Source organism: Solanum stenotomum, chromosome 9 (assembly GCF_019186545.1).
Source record: "Solanum stenotomum isolate F172 chromosome 9, ASM1918654v1, whole genome shotgun sequence".
In the NCBI taxonomy this organism is placed as follows: domain Eukaryota; kingdom Viridiplantae; phylum Streptophyta; class Magnoliopsida; order Solanales; family Solanaceae; genus Solanum; species Solanum stenotomum.
The window spans coordinates 7,299,443-7,314,430 of NC_064290.1; the positions used below are offsets into that span (position 1 = coordinate 7,299,443).

Genomic DNA, 14,988 nt, shown 5'->3' on the forward strand with positions numbered 1-14,988 from the left:
ACTTAATTTCTTAAGAGATTATATACTCTAAAATAATGACATATAAATACAAACCGGAGTCTTACTAGCATCCAAACAGAACCAGGTTTCATTTTTGCACAACCAAAAAAGCTCAATGAATCGATTAACTCGAACACTCACCTTTCTCAACTCGTCCGACTCAAAACGATTCCACTCATTCATCGGCGATTCCCGCCTTCGGTTTTCAACCGCGAAATTTCTCGCCGTCCCATTCTCCGTCGTAAACCTCCGCCACGATTCATTCTCAATTACCTCAAACCTCAAAAGTCTCTCCGCCGTACCCGACCGCTTAACGCCGGCGGAAATGGATTGGGATCGGCATGAGGCGCCCGGATTCGAGGAATTTGTTCGGGTTCATGGTGGAGGTGCTAGTTCTAATTCAGAAGGTTCTAATGAGAGTGTAGTGGAAGAGCGAGAGCCTGATGAGGTGAATGAAGAAAATCAGAGTCAATCGTACGAAAGGAAAGTTTTACCGGAGGAACTTTCGAGGAATGTAATTACACTCACCTGTGAATCTTCTGCTGAGGGAGGTATATGCGATGTATATGTTATTGGGACAGCTCACGTTTCTGCGGTAAATTTTCGAGTTTTTCTTCCGTATGTTTTATGTATGATGGATATAGAATTTGTAAGAGAAAACTATATTGAGGCTTGGAATATTTCTGTGAATTTGACTTCTTCTTCTTTTTTTTTGTGCAAATTCCCAGAAGTTAGAAATGAAATTAATATAAATCAATTATTAGCTTGCATCCTATTATCGTGAGTCGTGATGATTTAAGGCAATTTTGTTTTATCAATCAAATCATATTAAAGGAAGAGTTTTTATAGAACATAAAGAGTTATCTTCACTTAGGAAAAAGAAAACTTAAAAGAACAGAATGAGTTATATAGAGGGTTGTATAATCACTTTAAGTTTTCCATGCATGATCCCAGGAATCCTGCCAAGAAGTCCAAGCGGTGATCAATTTCTTGAAACCCCAGGTGCTTCTTCTGACTTTGTATTTATTGGTAGCAGACTACTTTATCTACCTATTACCTCCTCTCTTACGCTACCAAGTTCCATGCTCGAGTTTTTTGTTGATTCTGGATTATTGATGATAGGCTGTTTTCTTGGAGATATGCTCAGGTCGTGTGGCTGTACTTATACCTCATAATTCAAAGGTTGGACTTTCATCTCTGACATATATCTTTATCCTTCTCCAGATAACTTTATGAAAGAGTTGCTCTTGGACAGAGCAAAACATAGAATTTCTATATTCTCAGTTTTCTTGTACCATATAGAGAAGTTTTCTATGTTATTTGTTTTTCTTCTTGAAATTTTACTAGTTTTCAGTTTAACACAGACTGGTAATGCGCTTTGGGTACTTTTTGTCTTCTCTCTATCATTCAGTCCAATTTTTTGCTTTCTCATTGCAAGGAACGTGCTTTGGTTGTCTATCTTTATTGTGCTCTGGTGCTTCAAGAACTACTGTTTAGTCATAATTGGGAATCCTTTTTATTTTTAGATGAAAAGAAAAAATCTGTTAGAAAGTTAATCAAGGTCCAAAATTCAAAAATAGGAAACTGAGTTCTTCTCGGTTAAACCTTTCTGTGTACCATAGAATTTCTAGTTAAACCTCTTATTTGAGTCAAAGCATTGTCTGGTGACGCTTCAAATACTGGGAATGGGAGGTGATGAGGAATTTCATCACACATTGTACAAGTGGCCTATAAATGATGGAAGTCAAAAATAGGATGGCATGGAGGGGAAGAGGGGAAAAGTCATTTATGGTAAGTTTGTAGTTTAAGGAGTTACTCCTAATAGGTACTGAGGATAGGAGGGAGGTTTTGAAGAAAGTATGGAATAATGAAGCACCGAAAAGAATAGCTTTCTTTACTTGGTGCCCATAGTGAAATATTAATGATGATAGTTTAAGAAAGAGGAGGAGAGCTATGGTCAGTTGGTGTTGTTTCTATAGGAACAGCCAAACAGGGAGGATACTCAGTGTTTGTTATTTCATTGCAAGTATACAACACAGTCTGGAGTCTTGCACCACCTTTGTTTGTTATGGCTTGGGTGATGCTGAGAATGATGACAAGACAACCAGCTTGGGATTGCCTGAAAGTAGCAAGGAGAAAGCTATTTATGTACTTTTCACAGATTATTTGTTGCATGTATTTTTTTTCGGGTGTAAAGAGAGGATGCTGTTGTGTATTGATTTGATAATTATGGTTGAAATAATCAGTTGTATGCAATACATTTTGATATATAACAGTGGTGTTTGGGCCAAGGTTCACACACCTCGACTATTCCACCTGGTGCCCACTACCTCCCACCTACATAGGTATTGGGTAACTCTACCCACCAATGCTTAGATAGATGGGGAAAAATCACCTAGTATATTTGTCACAAGATTATATGTAGTACCTTTGATACAATTTTGGTGTTTTATTAAGTAGATGAACTTGATTTATTAAAATAATAAAGATACTCTTATACTGTTTAAGAGTTAAAGAAGTGACATAACTCAAGTTCAATATGTCCAATTTATTTTTGGACTAAGTTGGTTATACCCCACGATAAGAATAAAGGGGAACTTGGATCAGTAATATAAAAGCCAACCACAAGTTCGTCTGTTCAAGTGGTAGTGATGATGGAGATATACGAAGGAAGAATGTTATGGAGAAGAGTGGTACATGCGAAATAGGATCCTAATATTTGTTTAAAGTCAGTGTCATGTTCCTATAGGATAGGTGTATGGAAACAGAATTGATATGTGGCAAAATAGAAAACTTTAGGGTGAGCTCTCTTGTAAAACTCATTTTATTGTTGGGGATGTGCAAAGGTTTATGGATGGGATCGACTCATATAAAGGATCAATTTCCATGGTTTCGGTAAATAAAGTGATAGAAATACTGCATAGAAGAACTAAGAGGTCCGGTCGGTAGTATATACTATGATTTAATAAAGCTAAAACTGATTTGTGTAAATGCCAGTAGACAATGAAAGGAATTTTATCGTCTGGGGACTGAAGTAGAGGACAGTTTCTTTTTTCAAATTCTTATGTGGTGCGACTCTTTTCCTGGAATTGCAAAATATGAATCCCCTTTAAATCAGATAGTCCCTTATATAGGATCAGGAGAATAGAAAGCTTAGGATGGGTGCTGCTGCCATACCTTTAGGCATCAAGGATACAATGAGATCAGCCATACCTCCTAATTTAACCTTGTTTCCCCAAATCACTGTGCAGTCTGAGATGATATTGCTGGTCTTCATCTTTCACCTCTTTGGATTTAACTTCTAATGTTCCCATCCTAATTGTGCCAGGTACCAACTATGGGGGATATGATGGATATGTGGAAGAAAAATCAAAATCCATTTGAGATACTCTATAGCTGGTTAATTACTAAGGTATCATTAGCCTCTACATGTATTATACATAGTTTTGAAATTCTACTTTACTTCCTAAACTAATAGTGCCTTTCATCTCTTGTTCCCCCGTCTCTTGGTTCCCCTTTTTGGTGGCATATGGATTGTTAGTTGGATTTCCTTCATGTTTTAGGTTGCTAACCAGCTTGAGGTTGTACCTGGAGGTGAGTTTCGTGTGGCCTATGAAGAAGCAATGAAGTATGGGGGAAAGGTGATACTTGGTGACCGTCCTGTGCAAGTAAGATGCTTTGGATAATTCAAGCATTTTAAGATGTTGAGTTAAATTTCTGGTTTGTTCTATGTATAGCATTCTCTGATGGATGAATGATTTTATATTAAAACTTATAACATATACATAGTGATCATGATAAAAATGATGTTTTAATTTTTATTTTTAGTGAATATCAGAACTAAAATAAAGTCTGAATTGCTCCATTATGTCACCTGGTCTCTTGCCGTGGATAATTCAATTGGAAAACAATTAAATTAGTTTCATATAATATTTTGTTTTTGTACTAGACTGATTAACTGCAAAAGGTGCATAATCTCTTCCATGAATAAATCCCCAACACCTTAATTACTACCAGGATCTCTCCTAACTGCTTTCTCCAACAAATCATTTGTGTCCCAAATTCTAGTTTATGTTAAGTTTTATAATGCGTGCTATCCAACTCAATAATTTGGCTTTTCCAAAGACTGCAAGATATGTTCGTTATTGTTTCTTATATATTGCTTCTTTACCATACTTACTATTTGTGGAGTCTAAACATTTTCTTCAATCAAGACTTGTAAAATTACTTGTCTTTGTAATTATATTCTAAACATATTTTGGAAGCATTTTCGATGTAATTTCTTATCTATCAATTGCTTCCGCATAATAAATCAAATTCAACATTGACCAAAAAGAAAGATAAACAGAAAAAAAAAAAACATGCTTTGATATTTTTTTCAACCCTATAATACGACTCGATTATAGACATGCTCATTGTATTTTAAAATCAACTGCTTGCACCCTTTATACTATGGAATCCTACACCATTATTAGCATGAATAATATTCCCCTTTTTACTAGGTTATATTTTTAGTTTTAGAAACACGATGTATATTCGTACTAAGTGTACTAAATTATAATTACTAGAAGGAAAAATTACAATTACAAGAAAACGTTTGTATATACATAATTATAAGGAATTTAAGCAAATAAACATTTTGTTAAAAATATTTATTCATGCCTTTGACATGTATCTTTCAAACCCCACTTGTGGGATTTCACTGGGAATGTTGTTGTTAACCTTTCAAATGTTACCAATCTTTTGAACAGATAACATTGCGAAGAACATGGGCAACAATGCCGCTTTGGCACAAAACAAAATTCTTGTCCTCCTTGTTATTCCAAGCATTATTTTTACCAAAGACGGAAGATCTCAACAAGATGGTAGGGATCCTTGGATAATACTCTTTGGGGTTGCCCGTCTCTGCATATTGTATTTGTGAAAAATATCGGATGTTACTTACATGGTATTGAACTTCTGCTGTTGAGCAGCTGAAGGAAATGGATGATGTCGATATGTTGACTCTTGTAATTCAGGAAATGAGCAAGCGCTTCCCCACTCTTTGGACTACCCTAGTTCATGAGCGAGATCTGTAAGTGTCTATTAACTTACATACATCCCAGTGATCCCACTGTGCTTGTGATTAAAATTCTCTTCTGGCCCTACCTCTCTTCCCCACTCTATCTCCTTTTGTCTGTACGGTCAAAATTTGTTATGCTGCCTGCCTTAGTTTCATGCAATACTTGGTTTATTTAACTGGCTTATATCTAAAACCAGACACTTGTCATTAATTCCTGAAGAGTGTTATATCAGATTGGCGTTAGTTGCTCTGCAAAGGTCGATGGGAAAAGGAAGTGTGAATAGGAGTAAAAGGATACCTTAATATTTGGTACTCAACAAGTGCAACAGGTATCAGAGTATTCTCCATATTTTGCAGTGGTGCTTTTTAAAAAAAAATTGATGAGGAGAACTAGGAGAACTTTCTCAAGCAGTTCTTGATCTCAATGTGTAGGTATAGTTGTCAGTTATTCCATATCATATCATTTGTTCACAAGCATTTTATAGTACTTCCTCAGGCTTAGGAAGAATTTCCATTTTGGGGGCAAGAAACACCCCGGGAAGGTAGAGTAGAAATTAGCGTGAGAAAGTATGCTGAGTTAGTCGATTGAATTAACACGCTGATTCAATAAAAATAGGAAATCCTTCCTATGTTGCCGTTAAGTGTAAGCAGTGTCAAGTCAATAATTTGCCAAGTGGAAAAGACAGACTTCTTGTATCAAATTTTTATCACATAATGATGGATTCCATGCACCACTATCAAGGAGTAGGTTCTGGGGTGAGACGGTCCAGTATTAAATGAAATATGTCATGATGTGTTTACCAGCTTATCAGTTTTTCATCGCATCAATTTACTAGTATTTAACTGTGAGCTTTTGTAATTGCAAATAAGCTCTCAGTCTACTGTTCATTTGCTTCAAATGGTACTATTTCCCTAGTCAAATACAGGAGATTTATGGTAATTTTGGTCTTCCTGGCATTTAAGTCAGAATCTTTGAAGGATTACAATGAACCTGACACTTATTTTGACTTTTGATGATATTCTAAATACTGTATTACAAATGTTAGAAATCTGCCTCAATCTGTCCTTCTACAGGTTCATGTCATCAACATTACTAAGAGTTGCCGGTGAACACAACTCTGTTGTAGCAGTCGTTGGGAAGGGTCACCTTCCAGGAATCAAGAAGAACTGGAAACAACCCATTGAGGTGAATAAAAGTTGTTGCAAATGTAGATAGAACTAATGCTTTCTCCTGTACATTGCAAAGCATTTGGAGCAGTACCTATCTGCATATTTAGTCTCACATGTTGAATTAGAACCTCTTACCTATTTATTGATGATTTTTTGTTTATAATCCGCTGCCACAGGTTAATGAACTACTCACAATTCCTTCACAGAAACCTGCCATCTCTGTCACAAGAATATTGTCAACACTCGGAGTTGCAGTCGCAGGGGTGGCAATAATATCTGGCATTTATACATCAATTAAGAAATAACATCATTGGCTCAGATTCAAATGCCTTTTCTTTCATGTATTTTAGAGAAGTCATACAAGTTTGTTACGTTTAGAAGCTGAGGTCATGCATTCAACTCTGATCTGTCCTACTGCTGTCGGAAATGGGGAATCATTGTTTTTGCAAAATTCCCTGGGGAGAGGATGGTAAGCCAGATTGAAAGATTCTTTAAATTCTTGAACAGTGACTTGAATATAGATAGTACAAAAATTTGCCCCAACTCATTTTATCTCACTCCAACTTCTCTCGGTCACTATACCATCTCTGTGTTAGTAGAGCACCACTTCTTTACATATTTCCTGTTGTACACATTCTTGATTTGATTGATTTTGTATGTCCATTGTAAAGCCACAATCTTTTAGGCCTCATAGTTATTCGTGCTTTTCTTGGGTGATATGGGAGATATCTAATCCTAACTGATGCTCAAAAACGGATTCAAATGTTTGAAGGTGGGAGGAACAACTTTGGTTTGAGGGATCATGTGACTGGTGATCAAGATCAAAGTGAAGAAGGTGAGGAAGGCTTAACTCTGAGTCAACATCTTCAATACCAGGTTTCCCTTGTAGTTTCCAGTTACTCATCCATTTCACAGATTTGAGATTTTGCACGGTTGCAAGTTTTACCAACAGATAGCTATAATGACAGTTTTCCAGTACCAGCATTTTGTTATAGTATATAATTTTTTGGCGCTTTTTATTCATCCTTCTAAAACAAAAAAAAAGGTGTACACAGGGAGCTGCTAACATTTACAAGCATTCCTAACTTTGAGAATGAAATCCCATATTATCCACATGTAGTTGTACTCTGACATGTCGAGGCAAATCATCAAAAATGTGAAATATATTGTTCTGGGAGTAGTAGATGCTTTGCACTAAGTTAAGTTGAAATCACTTAAGCTTATTTAACTGTTCAATTTTTAAATTTGAAATCACAAAATTCGAGTCCGGAACTAAAAGGCAACAATTTTTTTCAAAAATTTCAAAAGGGCAACTCAATTAATTATGAAACCAAAAGGGAAATAATTTTTAACGCCGTGTAAATCAGGTTTTCTAAAACGAGTCTCAAATTCCATTGAGCCTTACAAGGCTCAGCCGCCAATGAGCCTTGCAGGGTGGTTATTTTAAAAAAAAATCATTTATTTTCTTGTTTGTTAAAAGTTTAATAATAATAATAATACATAGTTGTTGATATGATGCATAAAGATAGTTTAGACCTTATTGCTAGCCATTATTTTGTGGCTTTTCAAACGAACTAAACCCAATAGTTTAGACCTTATTTACTACTTAGTTGATATTTTTTTTTCTTCAACCTTTTTTTATGTGAAATTATAATTTGACTTATTCACTTGCAGAATAATAAAATTCAGTCTTCTCTAGTCAGGGGCGGACCTACATGGTCCTATATGGGTGCTCAAGCACCCATTAATCTCGTATCGAATTATATATATTTATATAGAAAGAAAAAAGAATTGTATATATTTTATTAGAGAGCACCCATAGGAACAATGACTTAATTGGCGTGGTGGTTTATTGTGGGTGCTCGAGGTCTTTCTTTCTTTTTATTTCTTGCCAGAGGTTCGATTCCCTCCAAAGACATTATTTTTAGTTTAAAAATTAGCTCTTCTCTTACTTATTGATTCTAATTGGACTTCATTTTATTTTTTTCTCCCATGCAAATTATTAATTTTTCTCTTTCGCTAGTGGCCTTTTCTAGCATTTTTTTTTTATCCAAGATAATTTTTATTGTAATTTTTCTTCTTTAATTTTTTTTTTATTATCGTGCTTAAATATGATTGTCCTTTTTTATAACAATTGTTAAATTTGTGCACTTATATTAGTGATTGATAGCTAAGCAATAACGGAGCCATATATACTCGAGGGGTGTCGACCGACAATTTTTTGTCGGAAGATTATACTGTACGTGTAGTTAGGTAAAAACAATTAAAAATAATATATATATATATATATATATATATATATATATTGACACTCCTTAACTTCTACACGATTTTACTTCTTTATATTTTGACACTCCTAAGTCGAAATTTTCGATCCGCCACTATAGCTAAGGGAGCACCCACAACCTTGAAATCCTGGATCCGCCACTGTCTCTAGTCATACTATATTTTGGTGGAAATGCCCTATTGATGAATATGTTGAAAACATGAGAAAAATTATACTTCATATCAAGGTAAAAAAAAACACAACATTTTAATATTTATAGTAAACATGAACCATGCATATATGTTGGAGTTCAAAACTTCAATTTTATATATAATTTGTAAAAAAATGATAGAACATATAAGGGATATGATAAAAAATATAAAAGACAACACTTCTAGAGATTATCGTCTTTCTTGATGCGGTTGTTGTTTATGTCTACCGGTTCCACAGGTGGTGGGTACGTGTGGCCTTGTTGTTCTTCGAGGGTTGTTGATCTCCTGCAAAATTATATTTATTACTGAATTCTATTAATATTTTATAAATGTCAAAATTGAAAATTTGTCGATTATAACAACATTCATATTGTTGTGAGGGTCCAACTTCACCATCATTTTGATTTTGTGACATATCATCCTCGAATAAGATGTAAATCATTAACATATAATTTAATATAAATAAGATATTCTATAAATTATTTAAAGAGTATATATATATATTTTTTTTACCTTGATATGAAGTATAATTTTTCTCATGTTTTAAACTAGGGCATTTTCACCAAAATAAAGTATGACTAGAGAAGACTGAATTTTATCATTCTGATAGTGAATAAATCAAATTATAATTTCACATAAAAAAAGTTGAAGAAAAATAAATATCAACCAAGTAGTAAATAAGGTCTAAACTATTGAGTTTAGTTTGTTTGAAAAGCCACAAAGTAATGGCTAGCAATAAGGTCTAAACTATCTTTATGCATCATATCAACAACTATGTATTATTATTAGACCTTTAACAAACAAGAAAATAAAATAAGATTTTTTTTTTTAAATAACTCATTAGCAGTTGAGCCTTGTAAGGCTTATTGGTTGAAGCCTTGTAAGGCCCATTGGAATTTGAGCCTCATTTTAGAAAATCTAATTTACACTGCGTTAAAAATTATTGTCCTTTTGATTTTATAATTAATTGAGTTGCCTTTTTAAAAAAAATTGTTGCCCTTTTGATTCCGAACTCTACAAAATCCTAGAATAGCTGCTTAAGCCTACATTATCATACGAGTACATATTTCTATTACTTTTCAGTTGTTGTCAACATGCCATAAAAAAAGATTCACTTGTGAAAGTCAAGTTCTTGATACTGGTAAAATTTAGTACCATGAACCCTCCCAAGTGTAAATGTCCATATTGTTCTTTGTTAAAAATAACATGATTTCAAATTCAAATTAAAATTTGTCATTTTCTATAGCTCCATTATTCGTATCAGAAGGAATAAATATATTGCGTTATATGTTCATCAAAAACTTGATTTGAGAAATATAAGTGGCGTTTCCAGGATAATATGGCACTAGTATAACAAGTCCATCAATCAGGATATAACCACTCACAATATTGCGTCTGAGCCATTATGCCAAGAGGAACTAACTATCCCCCAGAATTGGTAATAGACGCATTATTATTATTATATCATCTTTTTCCAATTAAACAAAATCCAAACATGTTTGCTAATGAATTTTATGTAAAAAAATTGAAGGGCCTCAGTGTGTGTAACAAAATCAGATCATTGATAATTAAATCTCACTGAAATCCGCTAAGATAATTAGAATTATCATCATAAGCCATAGTATATATTTCAACTATCATAACACAATATAAATGACCAAGTTTTTTCAAAATTATTGAAATTATAACAAAAATAATTCAAAACACTACAAATTTGAATGTAAAGAGAAAAAGGTGTGCTCAGACAGCCAAGGGTTTGTCTTCAACCAATGGGGGTCTAAATCCCCAGATCAGAAACTCTAGTCCACAAATTTGCTTCCTCATCACACTTTTTAAAAGAAAATTGCATTCAACAGAATGATAGATTATGTTGATTAATCTTAACATTAGCGATCGTGACCCAAACATATACAAATTAAATTGATTAAAACAAAAAATTTAAGTGGCGTTTCCAGGATAATATGGCACAGATATACAAGTCCATCAATCAGGATATAACCACTTGCAATATTGCGTCTGAGCCATTACACCGAGAGGAACTGAAAATCCCCCAGAATTGGTAAATAGACGCATTAATTAACCAAAGCAATCCAATTAGAGAAAAACAGATAGAAGAATTGATGCTCAGTGGAAGGAGAAGTCGTTAATTAATAAGCTCACGGAGAAGGCTTTTAAACCTTCTTCCACTGCCCTATACACCCTATGGTGCTTAATCTCATCACAGCATACTTTTCTATCAAACAATAAATAAGAAAAAAATCACAAAATCAATTTTTGAGCAAACTAATTGTTTTTGAAAGGCTTCAGTGTGTGTAACAATCAGATCATTGATAATTAAATCTCACTGAAATCCGCTAAGATATTTAAATTTATCATCATAAGCCAAAATACAGGTGTTTCCAAAAACAACTTCAAATCGTTGAAATTTCAGCAAAAGCATGAGAAAATCATTCAAAAAATAAAAATTTAAAGAGAAAATAGGAAGATGAAGAAGAAAAAGGTGTGCTCAGACAGCCAAGGGTTTGTCTTCAACCAAATGGGGGGTCTAATCCCCAGATCAGAAACTCTAGTCCACAAAATTGCTTCCTCATCACACACATAATAAGAATTGAATACAGAAAAAAAGAAAAACAAACTGAAAAATTTAAAGGAAGTGAATCCGTAATGAATCTTAGCTAATAGGAAGAAGAAGAAGAACCAAACATTACCAATAACCAGAAGAAGCCGATGATGAATCTAGCAGAGATGAGATGTATATATAGGGGTGGGGTTGGGGTGGGGATCATGTGTTTGACGCAGCTAGGGTTTCGTGTACTGTTTGGGCTGGGTCGAATTTTGCTACGGTTTTGGGGGGACAATCCATAATGGGCCTATGGCAATATGGGCTTCGTTTGTAGTTTGGGTCGTCAATTAGATTCACACCACTGGGCGGGCCTATTATTCAGGTTTTGGGCCTAATATGAAACTTAACAAATATCCAGTTTTCAATTTTATAATTGAAATGTGGTTAATATTGGAACTTGAAGTTACAAAATAATTTATTTAATAAAAAAAAGGAAAAATTGTATGAAATAACAAATTATTAATACAAATTAAATGTTATAGCCATAGTTTATTTTAATTGTAATTCGCAGCAAACATCCCTTTTTTTTGTCATCTAATTCGATATACAATTAGTCATTTTCGGTATACAATTAGCTAGAGAAAAGTGTATATACAAATACAAATACATATATTTTCGTCATAAACACTTATAATTATACAAATACAGACTTATTTGTAATACCCCGTAACTTAAAATACATTTGCGACTCGTAAACACCAATGCATAGATGTGATATCGGGGGAGGTATATCATTGCAAATGGTTAAGCATACCATGTAACCCTTATGTTTAGTCATTTGAAGGGTTAAACAAAAGTTTTAGGTCAAAGAGATCATTAAAGAAAAGATTAAAGCTTAAAGGTTCATTGTGGAGGAATACTACAAATGATCTCATTTCTCATCTGACTTTGAACGAGCATATCTCCTAATATATAACGAGTTAAAGGGCCTACTACCTATCCAATTGAAGGTATTTGAGTCTAGTTTCCAACAAAATAAATCGCTCGTTAAAACGAATATCAGAGTAAAAAGTTATGTTCATTCTACGACAAACGCGCGCACTACCCAATCACTGTCGGACATGTGGCACTTTAGAGAAAGTCAGCCAAACTTGTTGTTTTTATATTAGAAGTTTGGGATATACTTTCTCATATACTTAAGAACGTGTAAGGACTTGTTTCAACTTCATTCTTCAAGTTTTTCTCATCTTCAATCCACCAAAGCTTAAGGTAAGTTGGTTTCTTCAAGAATCAAGTGTCTTCCTCTCCATAGACCTATAGATATACTTAGCTAAATGTTTTCTTGAAGGAAAAAGTATTGTTCTTGGAGAATAAAGAAGGGCAAGGGCTACTTTTCTTTGATATATAGGTATGAATCCTCTTCTATCTTCATAAATAGTATTCCAAGGATGCTTTAAGTATAATTTGCAGGTAGGACTCACAGGACGGTGATAGGAAGCCGTGAGTCCATGTTTTACCGATTGTATTTGATGTTTTAGTGAGGAGGGAGTTTGTAGAAGGTTGTGTTGGCTGTTGTTTTGACCAAATGAGGGGTCAATGTTATTGTATTGGGGAAGTAAGCTGATTACATTAAAACGAAAGGCGAGGTATAGAGAACGCGACTATTATAGTTCTTGAAACTTTGTCGCTCACCAAGTATTTGATGAAATTCTTAAGTCGCTAGGAATATGTTGTAGCTGGTTATGTGAACTCCTATTATTTTAATTTATTGCATTAGTTCTCTACCAACTTAAACTATGAGCTTATAAAGGAATTTAACATCGTTAACAAGGAACCGGTGGGATGGTGATCGGAGGCCATGAGTTTTACTTTTATGTTAAGTGTGGATGATTAAGGGGGCTGGTTCTTTATGGTTAAAGGACGAGGAGTAATACTGAACATGTAAATAAGTCATAAGCCTACTTGGAAAGTAGAGAAAGAGAAGGGTGTGGTGATACACCACTCATCTATGATAATTGTTGAGATTGTCGCTCGCGAACCATTATTGTGTTTTTGGCATTGTTGTGACTCTTGATTAGTTTCTTATACTATCATTTTATGATTTTATGTTATAGATAAAGTTTTAGCAAAGGAGTTTGACGACGTAAGATAGTAAGTCCCGAATTAAGGTATGTAAAGCTAAAACCTCTTTTGCCCTTAAGGCACGACCTAAACTCGAATGTTCTTCCGATAAATGTCACTATAGATTCTATGATACTTGAAAGAAAGTTATCCTATTTTATAAACCCTCTCATGTTGAGTCCTAAACCTATAGAGTTATAGTACTCTTCAATGAAGCAATATGTTTCACACAACTACATTTGTCTACAGTTGGAACTCTCAGAAGTTAGCGGTGTACATGTTGCATAAATTTAAAGAAAGCAACCAGCCACAGATTGTTCATAAGTGCATAGGTCACAAGATATATGATTCTCAAGCTAAAGAATGTAATCACGAATTGTATCACGAGCTATGTGATTAATGAATTAATTATTATAAATAATTGCAAGCAGTTGAGATTATAGACTACTCTGCAACGTAGGGTGGGTATATTTAGGGCAACTACGTGCGACACTACTCTGTGCACATAATTCAAATATAGTCAGCTGGAATTTCCCGTCGTGGATTCACCTGACTGATACAGGTGTTGACACCCAATTTTGACCCTCCCCGATATGAATTAATTCACGAGCTTTTTAATTTCCAAACGATTTAGAATAATTAGTTTTATAAAATTCAAATACTTTGCAAAGTCATCTTAAGTGATTTTGGTCGATTTTCATAATTTATAAATAATATATATTTCATATAGTTTTATAGATATAATTGGTATATTTCACGAATTTTTGAAAATCATCTCAAAAAGATTTTATTTTAAAAATATTCTATTAAAAATTAGTTTAGCTTAAATTATAGTTAATTTTTAAAATTAATTAGTTTATAATTAAGTCGATTATTTTATTTTGTTAAAATTTAAGAAGCTCGTTAATTAATTTACATTAATTCGTTTAGTTATTAGTCAAATCCCCCTAAACCCATTTGAGACAAAACCATTTTTGGGCCCTCCTCTTATGACCTTTCCAGCAGCCCATCAGCTTTCTAAACATTCCCAGCCCATTCCCTTAAATTCCATCATTCCCAGCCCACATACAATACATACATCTCTTACTTTAGAAGTGGTGGTTCCTCAACTACCACCAAACCAATCAAAAAATGTCACGTGACGCTAATTAATATTTCTTTCTTTTATAAAATATTTTCTATTTCTACTTTCTATTTCTTTCTATTACCACTCCAATCAAAAATTGCCACGTGGCGCTAATTAATATTTCTTTATTTTATATAATATTTTCTATTTCTACTTTCTATTTCTTTCTATTAATCAACTACCACCAAACCAATCAAAAAATGCCACGTGGCGCTAATTATTATTTCTTTCTTTTATAAAATTTTTTCTATTTCTACTTTCTATTTCTTTCTATTATTTCTTTCTTTTATATAATATTTTCTATTTCTACTTTCTATTTCTTTCTATTACCACTCCAATCAAAAATTGCCACGTGGCGCTAATTAATATTTCTTTATTTTATATAATATTTTCTATTTCTACTTTCTATTTCTTTCTATTAATCAACTACCACCAAACCAATCAAAAAATGCCACGTGGCGCTAATTA

The 14,988-nt window shown here is 33.7% G+C and overlaps 1 protein-coding gene and 7 non-coding genes across 10 annotated transcripts; 1 reads left to right on the top strand and 7 right to left on the bottom strand.

Annotated features, from left to right (window-relative positions):
* Window positions 1-79: 79 nt before the first annotated feature.
* On the top strand, window positions 80-7,297 carry LOC125877851 (uncharacterized). 3 transcript variants are annotated; one of them, XR_007447637.1, is made up of 10 exons: window positions 80-595; window positions 955-1,002; window positions 1,123-1,182; window positions 3,329-3,412; window positions 3,564-3,668; window positions 4,752-4,865; window positions 4,974-5,074; window positions 6,137-6,248; window positions 6,439-6,701; window positions 7,005-7,297. XR_007447637.1 is itself a non-coding variant. In XM_049559128.1 (9 exons), exons 1-9 carry the CDS (start codon window positions 116-118, stop codon window positions 6,535-6,537), a joined length of 1,233 nt encoding a protein of 410 aa, XP_049415085.1. In that variant the 5' UTR covers window positions 80-115; the 3' UTR covers window positions 6,538-6,873. The 3 variants fall into 3 exon arrangements, 1 of the variants encoding a protein (XP_049415085.1); XR_007447636.1 differs by having other exon boundaries at window positions 6,409-6,701; window positions 7,005-7,296; XM_049559128.1 differs by lacking the exon at window positions 7,005-7,297 and having other exon boundaries at window positions 6,409-6,873.
* A 2,725-nt stretch (window positions 7,298-10,022) lies between these two features.
* Window positions 10,023-10,150, bottom strand: LOC125878052 (small nucleolar RNA snoR80). The gene has a single exon (XR_007447677.1). It is a non-coding gene; the product is annotated as a small nucleolar RNA snoR80 (small nucleolar RNA).
* A 90-nt stretch (window positions 10,151-10,240) lies between these two features.
* Window positions 10,241-10,329, bottom strand: LOC125878116 (small nucleolar RNA R11/Z151). Its single transcript, XR_007447729.1, has one exon. It is a non-coding gene; the product is annotated as a small nucleolar RNA R11/Z151 (small nucleolar RNA).
* A 113-nt stretch (window positions 10,330-10,442) lies between these two features.
* LOC125878113 (small nucleolar RNA Z157/R69/R10) lies at window positions 10,443-10,543 on the bottom strand. Its single transcript, XR_007447726.1, has one exon. It is a non-coding gene; the product is annotated as a small nucleolar RNA Z157/R69/R10 (small nucleolar RNA).
* A 101-nt stretch (window positions 10,544-10,644) lies between these two features.
* On the bottom strand, window positions 10,645-10,771 carry LOC125878051 (small nucleolar RNA snoR80). The gene has a single exon (XR_007447676.1). It is a non-coding gene; the product is annotated as a small nucleolar RNA snoR80 (small nucleolar RNA).
* A 58-nt stretch (window positions 10,772-10,829) lies between these two features.
* Window positions 10,830-10,938, bottom strand: LOC125878041 (small nucleolar RNA Z152/R70/R12). The gene has a single exon (XR_007447669.1). It is a non-coding gene; the product is annotated as a small nucleolar RNA Z152/R70/R12 (small nucleolar RNA).
* A 70-nt stretch (window positions 10,939-11,008) lies between these two features.
* On the bottom strand, window positions 11,009-11,095 carry LOC125878117 (small nucleolar RNA R11/Z151). The gene has a single exon (XR_007447730.1). It is a non-coding gene; the product is annotated as a small nucleolar RNA R11/Z151 (small nucleolar RNA).
* A 113-nt stretch (window positions 11,096-11,208) lies between these two features.
* LOC125878112 (small nucleolar RNA Z157/R69/R10) lies at window positions 11,209-11,310 on the bottom strand. The gene has a single exon (XR_007447725.1). It is a non-coding gene; the product is annotated as a small nucleolar RNA Z157/R69/R10 (small nucleolar RNA).
* Between the last annotated feature and the right edge of the window lie 3,678 nt (window positions 11,311-14,988).